Source organism: Ictalurus punctatus, chromosome 5 (genome assembly GCF_001660625.3).
Source record: "Ictalurus punctatus breed USDA103 chromosome 5, Coco_2.0, whole genome shotgun sequence".
Lineage (NCBI taxonomy): Eukaryota > Metazoa > Chordata > Actinopteri > Siluriformes > Ictaluridae > Ictalurus > Ictalurus punctatus.
This window is the reverse complement of record NC_030420.2, coordinates 2246552-2269817: the sequence shown is the minus strand read 5'-3', so window position 1 is coordinate 2269817 and position 23266 is coordinate 2246552. Positions and strand designations below refer to the sequence as shown.

At 47.6% G+C, this 23266-nt stretch overlaps 1 protein-coding gene across 1 annotated transcript in view; it reads right to left on the bottom strand.

Annotated features, from left to right (window-relative positions):
• tcf7l1b (transcription factor 7 like 1b) overlaps positions 1–20471 on the bottom strand; it is a 40629-nt gene extending 20158 nt beyond the window's left edge. The window contains exons 1-3 of the mRNA XM_053680060.1: positions 19366–20471; positions 19036–19108; positions 18744–18874 (exon numbers count right to left, since the gene is read on the bottom strand). Coding sequence (XP_053536035.1) covers positions 18744–18874; positions 19036–19108; positions 19366–19551 — 390 coding nt within the window. The 5' untranslated portion in view covers positions 19552–20471. The remainder of the gene's footprint in view (positions 1–18743; positions 18875–19035; positions 19109–19365) is intronic.
• Positions 20472–23266: the final 2795 nt, after the last annotated feature.

Below are 23266 nucleotides of genomic sequence, written 5' to 3'. Positions count from 1 at the left end.
AGAGAATATGGCATATGCTCCGGGGCTCGGCGAGTGCCAGCGGGCCCGGGTCCGATTGTTCCGCCTCTTTCATGGAGTGTGAGAGCGCCGAGAGGAGAGGAGAGGAGCCAGGAAAGCTTTGTCGGCTCCGATGAGAGAGAGAGAGCGACACACACACACACACACACACACACACACACACACACACACGTCTGCCAGGGAGGCAGATGTGAGTGGCATTCGTCAGCGAGCGGGAGATAAAAAAGGGAAATACTTGCCCAGATAGACAAGAGGATGAGTGACACGCTTTCGTTTAGACTCGATCTGGGACGCAGAGGCTTTTTTTGGGGTAAAAAGTTTGACGAGGAAGTTTGAAGGTGTTGCAGGAAGCGTGCATTCAGGTCAGGCGTCGAGGACGTTGTAAAAAAAAAAAAAAAAAAAAAAAAAAAAAAAAAAAAAAAAAAAAAAAAAAAAGAAGCATGGCCGATGACTCCGCCCTCACGATGATGTCATCAGTCCGTACAGGATTTCACGGAGGGTTTCACTTGAATCTATGAGATCGCGATCGCACGAAATTGTTTCGCTCTCTCGCGGTGACGTTTGTTGGCAAACGAGACCTTTAAGCTGCACTCGTGTTCGAATATTATTATTATTATTATTATTATTATTATTATTATTATTCTACACATCGTCTGTGTTAGAAACCTTTATGTCCAGAAACGCTGTATCGTAGAAACGTCCACGTCAAGTATCGTGACGTGATAAAAATGTCATGACATATCACTCGCCCTTAGTTTAGAGCAAACAGTAAGTTAGTTTACACACACACACACACACACACACACACACCAGAGTATCTCTACCCGTTCGGATTTCCATACAAATGCACATTCCATCAAATTTCCACTGTTTCTTTGTCTTCAAAATGAACACATCACCCCACACCCTCACACACACACACACACACACACACACACCTAACAAATACTTCTCTCATATACACAGTCAGTCCTGCATACCCAGGCACACAAACACACCCAGAAGATAATGTCAATCACCTGGTGTTGTATGCTTGCGTGCGTGTGCGTGCGTGCGTGTGCGTGCGGTGCTTATTTAAGGCCCCCTGTGGATGCCAAAAGGCCCCCCTGCGTGCTGCTGCGTTAAGGTGCTAATCGGCGCTGATAACACTAACGCTGCCCTGTGTGTCTGCCTATTGTCAGGAGCCCATCACCTGCCTAATGCTGCTCATTTACACCTCCTGTTAGTCCACACACACACACACACACACGCACGCACGCACGCACGCACACCTCACGCGGGGGGAGGACAAGAAAAAAAAAAAAGAAAGAAAACCCTGGCTGGGCTCCATTGTTCAGGACTTGTGGCAAATTAAACAATTATGGGAGGCATTCTCAGGCAAATAGGAGACACAGGCGTGCTAATGGGGCTGTAATTACAGGGAGAAGCTGACGAGCAGATCAGATCAGATCAGATCAGCCAAACCCTGCAGACACCTCAGACAGTTACCCAGAAAAAAAAAAAAAAGGAGATGTAAAGCAGGCTTGCTGCGATAGTGGGTGTTCCCGGTGTCGGGGCCGCACACAGATTACATCACGTGCCCACCGCGGCACCGCCCCCACCGTCGCGTTGCCTCTTTTACAGTAATCAAAATCATTTGGTTCAGTCAGAGAACTGAGAGTCGCAGCACAGGTCAGCGGGAGTCAGACTTCATTCATCACGTGACGGGAGCGGCGCGAGCTGACTGACAGGACGATGGCGGAAGATCTGGTTTCGAAAGTTCTGTGTTCAATGTAAGCGAGTTTCCCACTGTACCGATTTGTAGTTATATTTTTCATTAAGGATAATAATTAATAATAATAATAATAATAATAATAATAATAATAATAATAATAATAATAATAATAATAATTCGAAAGTGAAACGCGCACCCGCACGGGCATTCATAAGCGAGGAGGAAAAACGCCCTGCCTCCACCAGGCTCCGCCCCGCCTCCCCCGGTGATTCCGGTATTACCGGTGCCGACGCACACCGGTGGGAAAATTCCCCTCAGTCTCATCCCCGACGTAACGTAAACTGATGACATTTCGGAACCGGTTTACGCCGACACACCTGACCTGAACTTTAAAATGGTTCACACGCCCACGCCTCCGTCATCACCATCGACTGGTCGGCAAACCCCTCGCCGGTACCCGGTCTGCTCCGGGCGCACGTTTGTTTGTTTTGGCTGGGGAGATGTTTACAGCCAGGCGAGATGAAATTTACACACACACACGCACACACGCACACACACAATAAATAAAGACGCGAGAGACGAGGGTTTATTTGCGCTCTCGGCTCCGACGCGGCGAGGCGGCCTAAACTCCCGCGTGGGCGTCTCGACTACGCGCCTCGTCCTTTACCGCGTGGACGCCGCGAATTCGACTGTTATCTGGCGTGACCCTCGCGGCTCGCCCATTCACCGCCTGACAGCCCTAAAACTGGGGTTAAAGGTCGACCTGACAGAGTGCACCGGTCTCCGAGGCAACCCGACCCCCTTTTTTTTTTTTGGGGACAGGCTCGTAGGCCTCTTAATGCACAATAGAGCTCTTAGTGGAGAGGGATCGGGGTGAGAGCTGGGGAGAAGTGTGTGTGTGTGTGTGTGTGTGTGTGTGTGTGAGATTTGTTTTTAAATACTTGACAGCTCGAGTTTGCGGTCCACACTTGGAGCGCTAGCGTGAATAAAGGAAAGGAAAGAAAAGGAAAGGAAGCGAAGTGTCGAGTACAAAAATATTGCGGCGCCGAAATGATCGACACGCACCGGACCGTAAAAGCAGAAATAAAAAGATCTTCACGACAGCCAAAGAAAACGTGTTGCGGTGAGGAGGAAGACGTGTAAAATGACTTTTCTGCTTAAGGGAGCGCTGCAGAAACACGCGCGCCGAGGAAGGAATCGCTCGAGCCCACGTGTACACAGCGCATCGACTTCAAGTCCTTTAAAGACGTAATGAAGAAACAACCAAAGGGAACAATTAACTCAGACAAACAAACAAACAAACAAACAAACAAACAAACAGGTCCTTTGCGTTCCTGTCGCTGTGAATGACCCGGGTTTAATGAGAGTGTGTGTGTGTGTGTGTGTGTGTGTGTGTATTGGCTGAAGACGTGTATAATATTTGATTCCTCTGATCCGAATCCTTGTTCTGATGTTCCCGGGGAAAGGTTTGTGAACCCCTGTGGCCTAAGAAACACTAAAAGGTTAAAAGCGTCCCTCCGTTCCCTCGTGTCTTTGTGAGAACAGAGGCGCGTCCCTTCCCTAAACCGAGCCGGACGCTTTGTTTTTTTCTTTTTCTTTTTTTGGGTCGCAGCCGTCACGCTCGTCCGAGTCACGGCTGAAATCTGGCCACGTCCTGATCCTGATCTACGACTTCCTCCTGAGGAACTGCGCGGTCCTCATAATCCTGTTTCAGCTCCATGGGAAACGCACGCACACACACACAGAGAGAGAGAGAAAGAAATGGTTTGATAAAGAGAGCGCAAAAGAGAGAGTAAGGGAGAGATTAGATAGCAAGAACAAGAGAGAGACAGAGTCAGTCAGAAAAACAGACGCTGATGAAGAGAGACAGACGAAGAAAAACAGCGCTAGGAAGAGAGATATTTATAAACAGAGAGCGCGAGACAGAAAGGGACAGAGAGAAAGAAACCGTGAGAGAGCAAAAAGTTTGAAAGAGAGAGAGACTAACAAACGGAGAGAGAGAGATACAGACAAACGGTGAGACAGAAAGAGAGGAGATGGAAAGAAAGAAAGATAGCATAAGAGAGATTAGACAGCAAGAATGAGAGGCACGCTGAGAGACAGAGCGAGAGGAGATGCGTAAAGAAAGACAGACGGTGTGAGAGACAGATGAAGAAAAACAGCTAGACAGATATTAATAAACGGAGAGAGAGAGACAATGAAAAACAGAGCTACAAAAAGGGAGAGAGATTAATAAACAAACACACACAGAAAGACAAAGAGACAGAGCCCACTGGAGAGAGAAAGACAGACAGACAGACAGACAGACAGCCTGGCTGAAAGGTTAGTCTATAGAATAAATCAGCTATTGTGTTGCGGAAAACAACAGTTAAAGTGAAACCTTGCACGTAATTAGAAGCAGCGGTAAATAATGAGCGTGTGTGGCAGGAGGCAGTGTGTGTGTGTGTGTGTGTGTGTGTGTGTGTCCCAGGGCAGAGGAAAGCTGGTCATACTGTTTAAGTCAATTACCAGGCCGCTGTGAGGTTCCACAGTACCTGGGGATCTGATTACAAAGCCCCCTCCCCCTTCAGCCCCCCCCCACCAGAAAAAAAACTCAAAAATGCCAAAAACAGACCAACGGCACATGCGACTCATCACCCGCCCTGCGCCGCGCTCCGAGCCGCCACCGAGTCCTTTACGGCCGGCGAGGGCGAGCGAATTACCGAGCAATTAGCCAAACTTTTTTTTCCCCCCTTTTAAATAATAAAAACCAGACACTGTGGCTAGCTGTGAAATGGCTGACTGGGTACTTACTGTAAAACCTCAACAGTGGGATACCATTAGTGTGTGTGTGTGTGTGTGTGTGTGTGTGTATTCAGTCTTAATAAAGTCTCATAAAAGGACAGAGAGACATATTCTGGTAAAGAGAGCAAAAAAAAAAAAAAAAACTAACAAAAAAAAAAAAACCAAACACTGCACCTCTATAAAAAAAAATATTTGTAAAAAATCCTGGAAGTCTCATTTACGAGGCACGTGACGAGTCGCTCCTGATAATTATGGGCTGCGTTGGTTATGGGGTTACCACTGGCAACTAGACGGCCCGCCTCACCCGTTGGCATAATAATCACTTGTAAACTTCAGGGGAGAGAGAGAGAGAGAGAGAGAGAGAGAGAGAGAGAGAGAGAGAGAGAGAGAGAGAGAGAGAGAGTCAAACCCCGCCTTTGACTGGCTGAAAAAGAGAAAATAAATATTTGCCCGAGAGTAAATTTGATCTGGCCGTGCTGAGTGAGTGCCAGGCCTTCAATAAGAGCCTGTGTTAAGAGAGCCACCATTTAAACTAGCCCTTTCAGAGAGAGAGAGAGAGAGAGAGAGAGAGAGAGAGAGAGAGAGAGAGAGAGAGAGAGAGAGAGAGAGAGAGAGAGAGAGAGAGAGAGAGAGAGAGAGAGAGAGAGAGAGAGAGAGAGAGAGAGAGAGAGAGAGAGAGAGTGGGTGGAGGGGTGGAAGGAACAGAAAAGAGAGCTAAATTAAACACATTTGTTTCTGCTCACACATACCACAAGTCTTATGAAAACAGAGCAGTGATTGTGTTCACTCCACAACCCCCTCTGACACAAACCCACTCACTCCTACACACACACACACACACACATACACACACACACACACCTTCCCCCCTCGTCCCACAGCTGTCTATAGATGGCTTAGTGTGTGTGTGTGTAGGCCCAGAGTTCCAACCCTGCCTGCTCAGACTCACTCGACCCCGTATGCACGTACGCACGTTTCTGAAACGCCATCGTGTCCCTGGAACCAACAAGCTTTTTTTTTTTTTTTTTTTTTTTTAAACGTAAACCGTGTGTACGGTAAAAACGTGCCGACGTCACGGCGTGAACCTGCATGTTTTTCATACCCGATCATCTCATTCCGCGTCGCTTGATTTCCGCCACCCTCGTGTGGAAGGGCGTGGTTTTAAACAGTAGCTCCGCCTCCTCGTCAGGACACGCGGAGTTCCAGTCCTCTTTTCGGAACTTTCCCCGACTTTCCATGTCGGTGTTCGTCTGCGTTTCGCTTCTGTTCGGTCTTAAAGTTATAAAGCCCCCCCCCCAAAACATTTCGACGTCGGAGGGCTGCGGCGCACCGGGCAGCTCATCTTTTCTGCGTTTTTGTGTGGACGGAGATGTTTTTTTAAAAATAAACTGGTTTTGTTTATATATAATAGATATAATATATTTAACAAAATGGACCGCACGTTTACGCTGACGTTTTTTCGGGAGACGCGGTCCGTGTTCACGGAGACCTTTTCGGGAAAGACGCGGTTCGTGTTTACGGGGACGTTTTTCGGAAACGCCGGTTGCGTTGGAGATATTCTCCAAAACGCCGTGTGTCGATGAGAATTTGTTGGAAGGGTAAAAACAAAGTTTTTTGTAGACCTCCCTCACTATTCATGTCTCCATCTTCACCTGGAACCTTTCTCGCTCTCTCACACACACACACACGAGTATTTCCAAATGTGGGACACCCCGGCAGCGCTGGGAAAACGCTGGATGGGTCAAGCAGAGCTGCGACTCAGAGTTCCAGCTCCGAGGGCCTCCGGCTTCTCAGTAAATCTGTTCAGGCTTCATGTTACGACCGACACCTCACAACACACACACACATTTTCCACATAAAATCCAAAGAGATGTATAAAGACTTGAATAACAATCAAGTCCTGATTGATATCACACACACAGACACCCCCCCCCCCCCCAATCATAGACAGAGCACCTGATGATGATCAGAACGAGTTATTATTCATAACGATGATCCGAACCTTTTTTTTTGTTCCTTCGGCACTGGGCCTGAAACCCCGAGTCCTTCAGGCGTAGCAGAGCAAACAGGAAGGCTCCGGAGTACAATGACAGAAGTAAACAAGGCTGTGTGTGTGTGTGGGGAGCGGGACCACACCTGGACGCCGCCGTACGGGTCACGGAAAGTCTCCGAGATGGAGATAACGGAGAAAAGGACAAACAAAAGGAGGCTCCACCTTCCGTGGAGCGGGCGTGACCTCGTGGCCTCCTGCGTGTGTGGGCTGTGTTCCAAATCTCACAGATCAGAATCATTAGCAACGTTTATTTTAGCTGTGAACAAGGGTACTGGGAGGGGGTGAGTGTTGAACCGTGATCTCAAATACGCAACACGTCTGCACGGAGCACACAGTGACCGAGCGACTCACCCGCGTCGGGACGGGCAGAGGAAAACTACTCAGCTGGCGAAACTTCCGTCGCACAAAATTGCTTGGCGGCGATGTCTGTTGGTAAATGAGACCTTTTAGCTGGACTGGTGCTCGACGCACGTGAACCGAAGAGGGGCTTCGGTGCGATCTCGGGTTCATTTCTGCGACCTGAGAAATCCTGGAGGGTCTGATATAAGAAATACATTTAAAAAAATAAAAATAAATAAATAAATAAATAAAGCCCCGGTGTGACGTAGTCTACGCTGATTTCCCAATAAGAGCACGCCCTGAAGTGTTTTATTCCTCTTATCCGACGTTCTGACCGCGATACGATTTATTTATTTCCACAGCGCTGCGGTGCACTCTGAGCCACGTGGCACCGCAGGGGAACCGAAAGGGAACGTATCAGAGTGTCTCGGTTATCGTTTCGATGGCACGTGAGAGAGAGAGAGAGAGAGAGAGAGAGAGAGAGAGAATGAGTCAGGATGGGACATTTCTAACAAGCACCTCGAAAAGTCCCCGAAGACCTGCGTTCACTGGAGGATGAAAACCCTCGAGACCCCAGCGAACGGTTATACGTCTGGACGGGAAGAGGGAGAAGACACAGGATGAAATGAACGAAACGTGCTAATTCAGACGGTTTCGTGAGAGAAAGAACAAGATAAGCCTCGAGACAGAGCGAGAGAGAGAAAATGGAAAGCAATTAGAGGAGGGGGTTTACAAGCTGCTTTATAAATCGGGAGTTCAACGCTAATATGAAACAGTCCTAACACACACACACAAAATGTAGTGCAAAGAGGAAGAGAGAGAGAGAGAGAGCGCGCGCGAGAGAGACCATCAGCCTCAGGACAGTTTCCAGATCAGCTCGGTGTGGCTTTACAGCGTTTTATTGAAGCCCCAGTGTTCTTAACTAACTCCTGAACCTCAGCAATTTCCTCCAGAAACAATCAGGCCTCTCAGCCTTCCACTGCGTTCTCCATTAAACAACCACCTTCTGAAATCAGAAGTACATCGGGGCTTCCTGCACGCGCGCACACACACACACGTGAGACGACGCGGTCAAGGAAAGTCACGTCTCAGAGAAAACCTGCCGTTTATACCACGGAGACGCGAACACACCTTGAAGCACGAAGCAGTCAGAAAGAAATCCACAAAACAGAACAGACACGTGCCTTTAAAAGTGAAGATGGAGAGAGAGATTTCTTTCTTTCTTTATTTATTAAAGGCTCAAAACCAAGGTCTTGGTATTGTAAGCATGTTTAAGGCTGCATATGAGAGAGAGAGAGAGAGAGAGAGAGAGAGAGAGAGCGTGCGAAAGAGGGGGGGGGTGTATGTATGAGTGTGTATGTGTGTGTGTGCGCACAAGCGTGTTAGAGTGTGTGTGTAGGAAAGAATGATCGTGCTCCATCCAGGATTTTAGGTAAGAAGTATAGAAAAATGTGGAAAGGAAAATGTCATGAAGATCATTGATTTAACACACACACACACACACACACACACACACACACACACACACACACGATTAAAACTCCTATAAAGAGAATCAACTGTACTGAGTGAGCGTATACAATTCAGCGTAAATCAATTCTTGTGCATTACATCACAGGATTACACACACACACACACACACACACACACACACACACACACACACACAATAAATAACTACAAAAAAAAAAGAGAACATTTCTATGGATCAGAAAGAAGTGTGAACACTATGAATGTGCTGAGAGGTAAATATTTAACGTGTCAGAGAAGTGAGTGACGACGTCAATCATCAAGTGCGCACACACACACACACACACACACACACGAGGAAGAGGTCTCAGTAATCCCACTCAGGCTTGTGACCTTTCACCCTTCACCCGCCAGGGGAAAAAAAGAAAAAAAGAAAAAAAAAAAAAAAAACCAATGACTGACATCTAACCAGAAACTTGGGTCTCTGCGTGTATGTGTGTGTAGGAGTGAGATGGAGCCGTGTGTGTGTGTGTGTGTGTGTGTGTGTGTGTAGGCAAGTCTGAGGTGTGGGCAAACAAATGCGATTAAATGACAGAGAGAGACTTTGACCCCGAATTAGTCTCACAGAGTGAGTGTTCAGCACCGGGGCCGAAAGGCTAATCACAACACACACACACACACACACACACACACACACACACACACACACACACAGAGAGAGAGAGACGGTGATTGATAGGAAGATAAGAACAAACTTAGGAAGGGAGAGCAAAAGAGCGAGAGCGAGACAGAGAGAATGAAAGGGAGCGAGAGACAGACAGCGAGAGAGACAGACAGCGAGAGAGACAGACAGCGAGAGAGACAGACAGCGAGAGAGACAGACAGCGAGAGAGACAGACAGTCTGGGTGCTAACAGGAGTTTAAGAGAGTTTTATGGAGCTGGTGTGTGTAATGCCACAGTCAGCCTGTTCACGGAAAATCCATAAAGCAGCAAATATACAAGTTACCCACCTGCTGAGCTCTCTCTCTCTCTCTCTCTCACACACACACCTTATACACACACACACACACACACACACACACACACACACACACACACACACACACACACACACACACTCCTACTTACTGGAAAACTATTAAGACTCTATAAGACAGACCTTGACTAATATCTCTCAACACTACCTGTGACCAGCACCACAGCATAAACCATTCTGTTCTCAACAGGAGAACCAGGCAGACAGGCAGGCAGGCAGACAGGCAGACAGGCAGGCAGGCAGACAGGCAGACAGGCAGGCAGGCAGACAGGCAGGCAGGCAGACAGGTAGACAGGCAGGCAGGCAGGCAGGCAGACAGGCAGGCAGACAGGCAGGCAGACAGACAGCAAAGTAACGCACTTAACACTGTGCACTGATGATATACCGCTACAACGGGCTCAACACATGTGTGCGATGATAAGCATGCGTGTATGCGGTGCTCAAGTCCCCAGTTTCAGCAACGGTGCAGAAAACGTGTGTGTGTGTGTGTGTGTGTGTCTCAGCTGCTGCTCTGAGGCCTTTGTCCTGCCACACATTACAGTCTGAGCCACTCAAAGAGCCCATTCAGCGCCAGCTTTCCTCCTGCCAACACACACACACACTTCTACTCTCTACAGCCCAACCTCTCTCTCACTCTCACACACACCCCATGTCCGTTAAAACAACACACACCTTCAGTTCGGTTCTAAAGATCGTCCAAATCAAACTGAAGCTAGCGGCGGAATCACGTGCGCGCCGGTTTGTGATGACAGCTGGCGTAACACAGAAGCTCGACGTGCCAGAGCCGTCCGAGCCTATTACACAGGTCATCAGTGACAAGTGTGTGTGTGTGTGTGTGTGTGTGTGTGTGTGTGTGTGAGAGAGAGAGAGAGAGAGAGAGAGACTGTGTTTTGTAGCACTAGTTTAAAGCAGATCCAACACACAGAATGTGCGGCTAATTCTCAGCGTGCCGTCACGTGATTGGACGCTTGCTTGTCTCTAATCCAACTGGGCAGCTCGGGTTGTGCGGAGGTGACATGGAGGATGTCGCGAGGTTAAACGAAGGTTAGTCCTACGCTCATGGAGAATAACGCTGGACACGACGGAGACTGGGACTGCTGACGGTGCAGATGCTCGGAGCTATATTAGCATTACAATTATTATTATTAGAAAAAAAGTCTAAATGGCTCGCATCTGGAGCTGCGTGGACGGGAGGAAGTGGGCGGAGCGAAAGGTGACGGCGTGCGATTGAGGGAAAAAAAAAGAAAGGAACCGCGAGGACGTGCAAACGAGGACGTACGTGAGGACCTGACCCGACACCTCGGCTTGCCTTTAGCGCTCACACACCCCCTCTCTGATCTCGGACACGCCTTCTGTGAGGGAATTCTATCTCCTTCACACACACACGCTGCGCCGCATGAAGCGCCAACAGTCGGCAGATTGGCAGACAAGTGCAGCGGCGCTTTAAATCCGAGTAGCGTGTGTGCGTAAAGCTCGTCCTTGTCTCTTGTATGCATGCCAGTGGTTAGGACTGCAAACCGCTTGCTCGGTGTAATCACCCGTGCGGTTCTGCAGTTCTTTTAAAAACACACACACACACACACACACACACACACACACACACACACACACACACACACACGGAGCCGGTCATGGAGTGTGTGTCTCGCTGGCTGCTATTGGTGACTATTTCACCGTTATCTATTGGTGCTGTGGCCTCTGCTTCAGGCCCCTTTTTTCCATCTAAAGCAGCTTCCTATCATGGCTAAACCTCTCAGACTCTGTGTCCCTCACTCACTCACTCTCTCTCTCTCTCTCTCTCTCTCTCACACACACACACACACACACACACACACACACACACACTCTCTCTCTCTGCTAAGCTTTAACTGAAACCATCTGGTTGGAATACCAGACTGATGAAGCTCTGTTTAGGAGGTGCACCCCTCCTCTCTCTCTCTCTCTCTCTCTCTCTCTCGCGCTCTTTCTCTCTCTCCCCCTCCCCCACCCATTCGGAACAATCCGGTTTTATTAGCCTGGAGTCTAGCACTTAGTGCCCTGGTTTTTAAGAGCCTAGATGCCTCTACACGTGAAATAAAACCCTGGACTCAGAGCGAGGGGCCACACGTCATCCCCTGAGGCCCTCGCTGCAGCTGAGGAGGAGGAGGAGGAGGAGGAGGAGGAGAAGCTTTTGGGGAAGAAGGATGGGGGTGGGGTACACAGGGTGTGCGCCATCAATCAGGTTTGAGAGGTCTTATCGGCCCTGGAGAGGCGGAGATGGAGCTCCCCCTTGGACCTCCTGGTCCCTGGCGTCTGGGGCCGACGGGCGCTGATATCTACGAGAGCGGAGGCAGAGTGGACACACGATCCGTGCCAAAACACACACACACACAATCCTATAGGCTTATATAGGACTCGCACTCTGGGCCAGTTGGTGTCTGTATCACGTATACGTTATAATAAGAACGCAGACGCACTTCCAATGCTTGTTTGGGGGAGGTGGGGTGTTCTAGAGGCACAAATACGGCATTCGCTTTTGGGAGCAAGTTTAGCCGTCAGGTAATATCCGGCGCTCTGGTTCAGGAAGTGACGAGTGTGATGGATTAAAAACAACAACAACAACCACCACCACACACACTTGTCATTAGATATTCGTATCCTCCCAAAAGAGGAGTCCCAAAAGCGGCTCGCTTTTTCTATCGCCGACCAAAACACCCGCCTCGGATTAATAAATTGATGAGTAAATAAATTTACACACGTTCTCTTCTTCAAGCACTTCAAAGGACGTGACAGGAGAGAGAGAGAGAGAGAGAGAGAGAGAGAGAGAGAGAGAGAGAGAGAGAGAGAGAGAGAGAGAGAGAGAGAGAGGGGCCGAATCCCTCCTGAAGGGCCGTGCAGGACTAGAAACGGAATATCTAATGGAAGAGAGGGGAAACGCAGAGATAAAGGCGGCTGCCGTGTTTTTCTGGGGCAAACCTAAACAGTAATATAGAAAGAAAAAAAAAAAAAAACTACCTCCAGTAACTCTTTCCCCCTCCTCACACGTCCTCGTGCAAAAACCAGACTGGGAAACGGTCCTGGATTCGGACCGTCGGCGCTTAAATCCGGTACCAACCATCACTTGAAGCCCAGCGGGGCAGCGCTGCCGAGGAACGGGAGAACGACTCCGGGATTTCTCCCGTCCCCCGAGCCGAGTCAGACGCCGCTGCAGACTAAACACGGTGCCCGGCGTTCCCACTGAGCCGTGTTTGTTTGCGAGTGCGAGCACCAGCGCGCTAAAGCCTCCGTTACGCACGTCCACGCGATGGAGAAACGGCCGCGGGGGACAGAGACGACCCGACGTCAGGGGACCGACCGCCTCGTTTCCGTCCGTGTAAACGAGGCAGACGAGTTGCGTTCCTACAGACGAATCCCCCGTTCTGATTGGCCAGAAGCTGCCGAGCCACTTTCTAGAACATGTCGCAGGTTTGTGTTGGAATACCGTCATCGTTGCTATAGTAACGGCTTACACGGTGACCCAGCACATAAAAACGCTCGTGGAAACGCTTTGGTAAGCATGTTTTCAGAAACCGCTTGTTCGTAAGTGACGACAACTAGTTCGAACAACACTCGATGTAACAATAAATGGATAAAAAGTATTTTTAATTGTAATCCTCAGCAAGCTAACGTGGGGGGGGGCTGGGGGACCGGTCTGATGTGCTGCTGTGGGAAAATGACTCACTTCATCACATGGTTGATTATCTTCCTATAACGGCACACCCGGACGCGTCCGACTCCTTAAACACTCGCTGGTTATTCTCCGAACACGAATGAGTCTGGACTAATCTCGACTTCTCCATTAACCGGACCTCTGTAAGCTCGCACGCTCGGCCTCTGGCTCTTCTTTTATTTTTAAACAAATACACAGAATCTCTCTCCGTCTTCTTACGATCCCAGTATTAAGGTAAAGTCTACAGCGTCAACAGAGTTAAGCCCGGGCGAACAAAACACTGAGGATAGCGAACGAGTGAGTCACTCCGGGCGGGTCTAGGAATGTTGCGTCGCTTCCACTTCTTAAATCTCAACGCTAAAGGGAAAGAAAAAAAAAAAAACCCGACAAAAAAAACAAAAAAAAAAACAAAAGAAGTATCAAAAGGATCCCATTATGATAATAACGAGCTTGGGGAAAGAAGAAAGAAAAAGAAAGAAAGAAAGAAAGAAACCCGACAGGCTTCATTTCCTTGCTCCAGACATCGGTGAGAGGAGATTAACTGGTTCGGCTAACGTTAACGCGTAAGCAAACTTTTGAACAAGGATCGGTCCGGTTTGTTCAGCGCCGTCGCTTCTCGAAAGACGACAGGCTCGTCCACCGAGACGCGGACAAGATGGACGACGGCGGGGGCGGCTTTAAGGGGGGGCTCGAAACCCGTCGTGTTTGACCCGCTTTATACGTTTGTTTACGAAGCCAAGTCGTATTTGCGCACGAGCGTGCACGTGGAAACGCCACCGTGCTCTTTACGATAAAAGCTGCTCTGAAGCGCCTCGTGCCCTGGGCGATAGGAGAGGTTACGGGAGAATAATGGCCTTTTTCTTTTAACGCCTCAATATTTACATTCCCGCTCAAACTCCCACAGGTATTCCAAAACTCTGACACACCGCAGCCTTTCGCTAGTCCCCCCCCCCTCCCTCCTTCTCACTGAAAACCTCTCACTGAAAACATCTCTCTGAGCGAGACTGTTTTGAGATGGTGAAAACAAGATGTGAAGCTCTTTGTGTTTTTTTTTTTTCGAAAACATCGACATAGGAGCATCGTCGTGAGAGACGTTTTTGGTTTACATACTGCGTCGGAAATGGTGCGTGACCTTTTGAGTTTAACCCTGAAAACGCCGACACGTGCGCAGAAACCAACAACCTGGAGAAAAGATGCTCTCTTTTATCCCTATTACAACACTAAAGAGATACCAACAGATATAGTTGCTTCCCAAATACCGCATGTCCCGGATACAGTCATCGTGTTTAATCTGTACTTCTGTGTATCTGCATTCAAATTCATGCTAAAAATGCACGTGGTGTGTAAACAGTGATGTTAGAATGAGTCTAGCTTTGCTTTCCAGGTGCGTCACATACAGGTGCAATCAAAACGATTCACCCCCCGTGTAGGATTAGTGTCGATATGTACAGACTTTCAGCTGTTTGCGACGAACAAATCAAACAAGAGCGATTGAAAGAACGGACGAATGAACGGGTTTCTCCAAATGGAACTGAAAACGCAACGAGTATCGATTCCTCCAGTTTCAAAATTATTCACCCCCTTCATGGCGAGCATCTTTAGTACTCAGTAGAGCTCCTTTTGCTGTTACGAGATGCAGAGCTTCTGCAGCGTTCCTGAGGAATCTTCTCCCGTTCCTCATGGCATCCAGTTCAGTGATATTCTTGGGTTTGCGTGCTGCGACCGCCTTCTTCAAATCCCACCAGAGATGTTCTATGGGGTTCAAGTCAGGTGACTGTGACGGCCCTGTAGAATCTTCCAGGATTCTTCTGCCTTGGTGGAATTTGAGGTACGCTTGGGATCGTTGTCCTGTCGGAAGGTCCGACGACGCCCGAGCTTCAGCTTCCTCACGGACGGCGTGACGTTTTCTCCTAGGATTTCCTGATGCTTCACTGAATCCGTCTCGCCTTCCACACGCTGCAGGTTTCCAGTGCCGGAGGATGCAGAGCAGCCGCAGAGCATCACCGAGCCTCCACCATGCTCGACTGTGTACAGAGTGTTCTTTCTTCGTTCTTCTTCCTCCAGACGTACCGCCGATCCGTCGTGCCGAAAAGTTCCAGTGTTGTTTCATCGCTCCACTGAACAGAATCCCAACACTTCTGTGGTTTATTGATATGATTCTGAGCGACTTTTCTTGTGCTTTTGGGTCAGTAGCGGTGAACGTCTTGGAGTTCTGGCATGGAAACCTTCTGCGTTTAGTACACGCCTGACTGTGCTCACTGAAACCTTCTGCACTTGTTTATTTTACTCCGTAAGCAAAACCTCATCACAGTCGGCGGCGGCCATATCGGTTTAAGTCGTTACCTGCTCCGAGCCCCTCCTCTTCCTTTCCTCGATACACCGCGAAACGCAAACGGGGATTTCTCGACACACGCTCTTCTCCTATACACTTGAGATTCGCGCCGCTTATAAACGCGCCCGAAAAGCCGAGCCGCCCTCGGGGTTTAAATATAAATAAATAAATAAATAAAAATCCCTGCCCGTCAGCCGTCGCAAATCTCGGCCTGGCGTCTCGGAATGGTCTGTGAGAACAGCGTGAGCACTTACTCGCATTCCAGATGAAGAGGAGGGGGGAGGGACGCAGAACGGGCTAAATGCTTATCCTCCTGGCAAACAGGATGTGTATTTGTACGGTAGTTTCAAATCTAAAAATACATTTTTATTAAAAAAAAAAAAAAAAAGTTCACGTTTGTGGAGGCGGTGGGGGAGGGGGTCGGAGGCGGATGATTACGATGCGGACAGACGCAGGACCTCCTCCGGTTTGTTTGTAAAGGCCCTGGTGGGATTTTGACAGCTGCATGTGTGTCGGTGTGCGCGACGGAAATCGGCTTAAGGTCGGTGTGTAAATATGTAAAGAATGCCGGCCGCTCGGGCTCGGGGAAAGGTGTCGATGGACAGGCTGAGCTCGTCTGCCTCGTCCCCCCTGACTCGCACCTTGAGCTAAATCTGATAAAGTTCACACGCAAAAGTCTTGGCGCTAACTCGATTTGATTATCTGACTCCTTACAGCAAACGCGACGGCTCGAAACCTTTCAACAGAGGACAAAAAGAAAACGTTGAGAAAAATAAATTAACGACTTAAAAACAACAAACGGAGGACTCTGCGAGTTGAAACGAAACCGCCGTAACGTCTCATCGGACTTCACAGCCGTGTCTGATGGCTATGCAAAACCGCATCGACAAACACTATTTCAGGGAGAGGAAAAAAGAAAAATAAAGCTAATCCTCATTTTCATATAAAGTTTGCGAAAGCAAGAGGTGTTAGCGGAGTATGGAAACGGAGGACGGAGAGAAGGAGGGAGAAGAGGTGCGGGTAGAGATTACGGGAAAGAAAAAAAAAAAAAAGAGCCTTGTATACGCTAAGAAACAAAAGAGGATCTCTGTAAAGGTATGCACCTAGCGCGTAAGGAGAGGCCATTACGCTAATGAGGGCCTACGGAGAGGCGCAATGAAGCCATCAAGCACCCCCTCTGAATAACAATGCTGGCCTAACGCCTCGGTAATTGAATGGAGAGGACCGAGAGAGGGAAGGAGAGGGAGAGGGGGGATGAGTGAGGAGAGAACAGAACAGGAGAAGGAGTTTGGCAAAGAGAAGGAGAAGAAGACGAAATGGAGGGGGGGGGGGCGGTGTAGTTGTGCTACTTTTCAGTCAAATGCTTGGCTGCTTCCAATCAAAACGCATTTGGGATTCAGGGCGAGGAGAGGGATTTGCGGGTTTGGAATAAATAGTGGCGTAACCCAGAGATTTAGAAAGAAAATGGTTTGCAGTTTATACGTTTATAAAGAAAAGGGGAAGGGAAGAAAAAAAAAGAGAAAAAGAAAAGAAGGCTTCACTTTTGCCGAGGCCTAAACTTTTTCTTTCTCCTGACATGAATGCCCGCCGAGTTCTTTAGCGAGCGATGCTGAAAGAAGCCAGTGCACGAGCTTAAAAAAGGGCTGGTCAACTTTCCCAGAACACGACGCTAAACTCGAACAAATGAGGCATCTGAGGTTTCACAAACATCCAGAACCTGACACCTCGCGCAAGACAAAAACAACCACACACACACACACACACACACAACGTTGGCAACAGAAAAAAATCTGGATTTCGGATTCCCGCCCTTCGCCCACCATTTCAGAACAAAACAAAAAATACCTAAAGGATTTAATATAAACAGAAGTCGTGGGCGGGGCTAACGCCAAAAATTCTCACTTACGTATATGGCTACGTACACTGCACCACACACACATCATTTTTAAAACTAGTTCACGAGACTCCACCTTGAATCCCAAGTTTGTGGGCATGGCTGTTGCAGAAATTCACCGTTTGTCTCGCGCTTTCCTTTAATCTAAACGTCGTTCGGGAAAAATAAGCAAACTCGGGAATCGGCACGTGCTCGTTACGGCGTCAGTTCCATCCCCGAGGCATTTCGCACACAAGCACGAGGATGACGGCCGAGCAAAAGACACAACGAGACCGAGACCGACACCGGCACAGCGAGGACCGTCACAGCATCCCGTCTCTAAAATCACTCCGGATATAAAACCTCAAGTCATAACGGACTCTCGCTCTCACACACCCCAAGTACATAAGTTCAGGTGGATTATTTTGTTTGTTTGCTTGCACCTGAACAACACCCGAGCCTTATTGGGGACTGGATTAGGTTTACTAACGCACATCTAATTATTAGTGGAGGATCTCTGGGATTCCACTCTCGTCGAGACTTTATTAAACAAACTACGCAAGAAGGCGTCTCCGGATAGAGTACACCACTGTTTACCTTCTATTAAGAAATAACCCCGGGATATACAGATATTATATACACATCCTGACTGAACTGACATGTCCGTAAAGATTGCATTATATCGCCTGTGGGAAAAGAGATGTAGTGCTTTCGCTTCGGTATGAAGACACGCTTTCTCCAAAACGACAATATCCTTTCGTTTCTTTTTCTTTTTTTTACCCGCAGAACAAAAATTCACGTTTAAAAGGACGTGTCGCCGACGAGGACACGCTCCCAAAGGTTTTACACACGCTATACAGTTTCACAGCACACACACACCGTTTACATACATGTCGCGGTCACGTGACCTACGAACAACGGGTTTGTCCGGGCACGACCCCGATAACGAACGGGCCGTTCTTACAAAGCTTCGTAATCAGTTTGTATTTGTAAAAAAATTTAACAAAACAAAAAACACACATACGGTGTACATTGTGGCTCCGCCGGGAGCTGGAGACGACCCCTGGAGCGCCTTATACACTGAACTCGTTTCGAACGCGCGCGCGTGCGTGCATGCATGCGTGTACAGATGTTGGGAAAATACGACTGGCTGTGTTGTGCGACGTCGTTAAAAACCTTGTGCCGAGTCCTCACGGGTGCACTTTATACTCCGTATGAAGTTCAGAGAGAACCAATAATAATAAAAATAAAAAATTATAAAACATGACTAGTGGTGTAACCGTAACACGGGCCATTAGAAGTGTGTGCTGTGCGCTCATTAAAAGTGCACAGTGATGACATGAGTGGTGTTGAACACACACACACACACACACACACACACACACACACACACAGAGAGAGAGATAGAGAGTGAGTGTGTAAGGGGGGTACTCACAGTCCTGGCTGTAGGAGACAGAGCCCCGTTGGGTAAATACGGGCTGGCCAGATCTGGGAACATGATTAACGGGTAACCCGGGTAGTGCGGGCTCTTAAACAGTCCTCCTCCATCTTGTTGTCTCCTCAGCGCTTTGTAAGAGGGGAAATGAAGATCGAGAAAGAGAGAGACACACACACACACACACACACACACACACACACACACAGAGAGAGAGAGAGAGGGAGAGAGAATTAGAGCCAAATGGCGGCATGGGGCAAAAATCTCACACTACCCCTGAATGAAAACTTACCTTCAGTAAAACATTCTCGGGCTTTTTCATAACTTTCAGCGTCGGAACGAGGTTGAGGGCGTCTCTCTGTCGGCTGGAAAACACACCACACACACACACTTCCATCACAATTACACCTAGTCCAATTAAAAACCCGTCCCGAGAACGAAACCCATACTAGCGCACTAAGGTTAGTACAGGAGCGGCTGTGGGTCACCATGGAAACGCGGGAACTGGCGTACTAGCGCACTACGTCACATTAGTACACAGGTTTTCTGACAGTACAGCGTTAACGCTTTTAGGCTCGTTTTCTTTTGTACGCGTTTTAATTCCCTGAAGTCTGGGACTGACCTCCGAATCCGACGAGCTGCTGTTGTTCTCCGACTCGTTCACCAGCGACGACTTGACGTCGTCCAGGTCCCGGTCTGCGGACACGCTCTCGGCCGTTTTCTCCTCCTGCTCGCCCTCGTCCTTAAACGAGATCATTTCGTCGTTCGCCCCGAGCTCGTCTCCTCCGCCTCCGTTCAGCTGCGGCATGTCGGCTCTGGATGTTTGCGGTAAAATCCCCAAAAAAATAAAAGCAAGAAAGAAAGTAGTGCGGTTTCGTGGACTGGATTTTAAAAACAACAAAGTGTTAGCTCAGTTCTCGCGACGCATCGAGGGTGAAAAAGTTTGTTTTTCTTCTTCTTTTAAAGAAACAAACATGAAAATAAACAACAGTATTTCAGTAGTAATCCTCAAGAGCGAAATCCAGCTTGTCCATGACTACGTTGTGAAATCCGGCTCCTTGGAAACACTTTAAAAAAACATTTAGAAGTGTTGTTAAGAGTCGAGTAAAACTTCTTGGCGGTGATGGAGGAGTCGAATGAGGGAGTCGAGTGAGTCAGTGAGCGAAGCCTCGTTCTGCTTTCGAGAACAAAAGCGCCACAAAAACCCGCACAAAAAAACTTCGAAAGCGCTTTAAATTCGCTTCCTACAATCCAAACTCGACTTCCGAGCGCAACAAGTCGACACTCAAGGCGTTTTTTCTTCTCCTCCTCCCGACTCTCCGTGTGTGTGTGTGTATGTTAGCCTCACTCGGCTTCCACAAGGAACCTGTGGAGATTAGCTAGCTGCTGCTGCAGAGGAGGGGGGGAAAAGTTTCAACGGTCACGTCGCGTTCTCTTTCGCGAGACTGTTTTTTTTATACCCAAAAAATGTGAGCGCGCGACGGAGGGGAAAAAATATGGCTTCTGTGGAATAAAAAAGAGAGAGAGAGAGAGAAATATCGCCAGTTCGTTTTTGGTGTTTTTTTTTGTTGTTGTTGTTAAATCCCTTCCGCAGGCACGACGCGGCGTCTTGGCTGTGTTGAAAAAGAAAAAGAAAAAGAAGCCTGTTTTGTATAAGGCGAGAAGAGGAGAGCGATCTGTCCGCTCGCGTGCACGCTGAGCTGCTGGTCGGGGCAGTGCGCGCGGAGCGCAGCGCGTTTAGAAACGCGGAGCAGAGGAGGAGCCGGCGCTGAAAAACGACACGCGCGTTCGATTCGCGGGAAGGAATCGACGGAGGAGTCGTTTGGAATCGATTCCCGCGCGCTCCCGACTCATGTCCATAACTGTTGTTTTTTCTTAAATGATTTTTTTTACAACACTCTTTAAGACAATTTATCACAGTTAAAGTTCAAACTTATATATTTAAAAAAATATATCATTATTATTTACAGATTTCTGCTAGCGTTGATCTGTTCATGAGTCGTGTCAACTGCGTAGCGTTTAAAGAAAAAAGTCGAATAAAAAATACTAATAAATGTAATTAAGGGTTTATTTTTAGTCATACAAATTCTTCATAAAGAAATGCCCCCCCCCCCCCCGAACACTTTTGAGGAAAACAAACAAACAAAATTAAATATTCACGATACATTTGTCATGGTTAGCTAAATTGCTAATCTGTTCCCGAATTGTCTAGCAACAGTGTTCTCTTGACCTTTGACTGGTTAGGTTAGCTAAATGCTAGTTTATACACAGTCATGCTGTACAAAAAAAAGGTTGTTCTTTAGACCAAGCGACTTGTTAAGCTATGAAACAGTGAATGTCGGGGGGTCAGAAGTATTTCTACACATGTTATATTTGTGTGTAAATATTTTTCGAAGCTGATAAATCAAAGGAGTCGTTTTTCACTTAATCGACTCAGTGAAGTGACTCGTAACGACTCGGCAGGGAGAGGAGCTTTTTAAAGGAACAGCTTGTTCAAGGGGGCGTCTTTAAATAAGTTCCCTGGCATCAGCCTACATCTGTGTTTTTCCCAAAATTTTTTTTGCTCCTTTAGCCCCACCGTGCATTGCATATTTTAGTGTGATTTCCGGATCCAAACCTCTTTTTTTTTAACGTCATGGAGGGTTTGCTAATTAGGTGATGAGTTAGATTAAGTGTGTTAGAGCTGAAAATGTGCAGTGCAGTGGGGGGGTGAAGGATCAAGATTGGGAAATACTGACCCACTTTATGGATATTTAAGGATCATCATTATCTTGAGTTGTTTATTCGTGGGCCAGTTCATGATTTCCGAAGTTTTTTTTTTCTTTCACCTGAGAATAATCACGTTTGCGTTCGGGTAAACCGTGTCCGTGCTGGTGAATGATGTACTTCATCTAGTTGACGTACTAAAAACGACAGAAAGGAATTTGTTGGAGTTTGTAGTCCGGCTAAACGTCTACTAAAACAAGGCGCTAAACGCGTACACGTACATTTTAGGTCCCGGAATGGCCGCTTGTCCCTGTAGAAGCGGTCGTGATGTCGGTTACGTGATGCGACACACCATCATTTGTCATTTGACTCTTCTACACTACAAACGTTTTATTTTCAAATCGCAGAAAAAGAGCGCTAAACTACTCCGTTCATCGTTGTACCATCAAGCGTACGACTTTTGTACCTTTAACATATACAATATCTTTAACCGCCCTGCTGGATAAACAAAAACAGCAGAAACCATCACAGAAATTCTAATGGTTTCCACTACAAATACAATTACAAACCATCAGCTAAGCATTATTGGTCCTTAATGGTACCCACGATACATAACATGCCACCAACAGAAGGCAACAAATTACCAGTAGACACCATCAGGGACCTTTCGAGTCTCCATTCAAACCAGTCCAATCCGTATTATAACCATTAAAACCCATTACAAATTCTCTGAGGCCTGCTGTTGTTTTTCTTACTGTATGTGTAGCGTTAGTACAACGTTACTCTAAAGAACGAAATCACAGCCCGGATTTGTATCTTAAACCTTTTTAAAGTCACAAAAGATAAGAAGTGGACTAGGAGTGTACTATTTTTGAGATTTTTGTTGTTGTTGTTGTTTCCCTCTCTTAAAAAACTTTTTTTTTTCCCTCCATGGTCCGCTGGGCCTGGCGGAGATTGATGATGTCATCGCTTTCCCAGACGGTTTGCTTCACGTGTCGTGTAGGCCCCCCTCCATCACCGCTACACATCACAAAAGAACAACTAGGGCATGACCATCAATGGAGAAGCCACACACCCCCACCCTGTTTCTTCTTCTTCTACTTCTTTCTTCTTCTTCTCCTCCTTTACGACTTTGACTAATTGAATAGGACTCGGGGCCCATTCCATGGTGATTGTTTTTTTTTTTTGTTTTTTTAATCACACGGGATTACGTCCTCGTTTAAAAAGACCCAGAAGTCCAAAAGTCCTGCTTGGTTCTTCTGGTTTATAGTTTACAGCGAGGGTTCGAGGCTTCCTTCTCCTTCCCCTGTCTATAAGGGTGTGATAATGGCATGCTTTATAAGTATATAATGACACGGTGCCGCTGTAATTGCAGGTCCCTGTTGAGTATGTGTGTGTGTGTGTGTGTTTGAGAGTGTGTGTGTTGTCCAGTAGTAAGGTGGTGCTAAAGTGAGGATAAGACAGATCTGTTAGTAAGGGCTTTACTCATACCGGTATGACGGAATCCTCTAAGAGCAGCGTGATCCTTAAACCTCCCACCAAGAGGCATCCGAGGGGCCACACACACACACACACACACACACACACACACACACACACACACGCACACACACGCACACACACACACACACGCATGGGTCAACGGTGGAAAAAAAAAATTGCCCTGTCATACAGCAGGATTTATTAAAACAACAGACTCAAGGTTGATTAATGGAAAACACACATGATTAGTATTTTGGATCGTTTTTTAAAGGTGAAGGGTTTAAAGTCTTGGAAGTGACTTCATACCTTCAAAAACAACGGATCAATTAGGATTA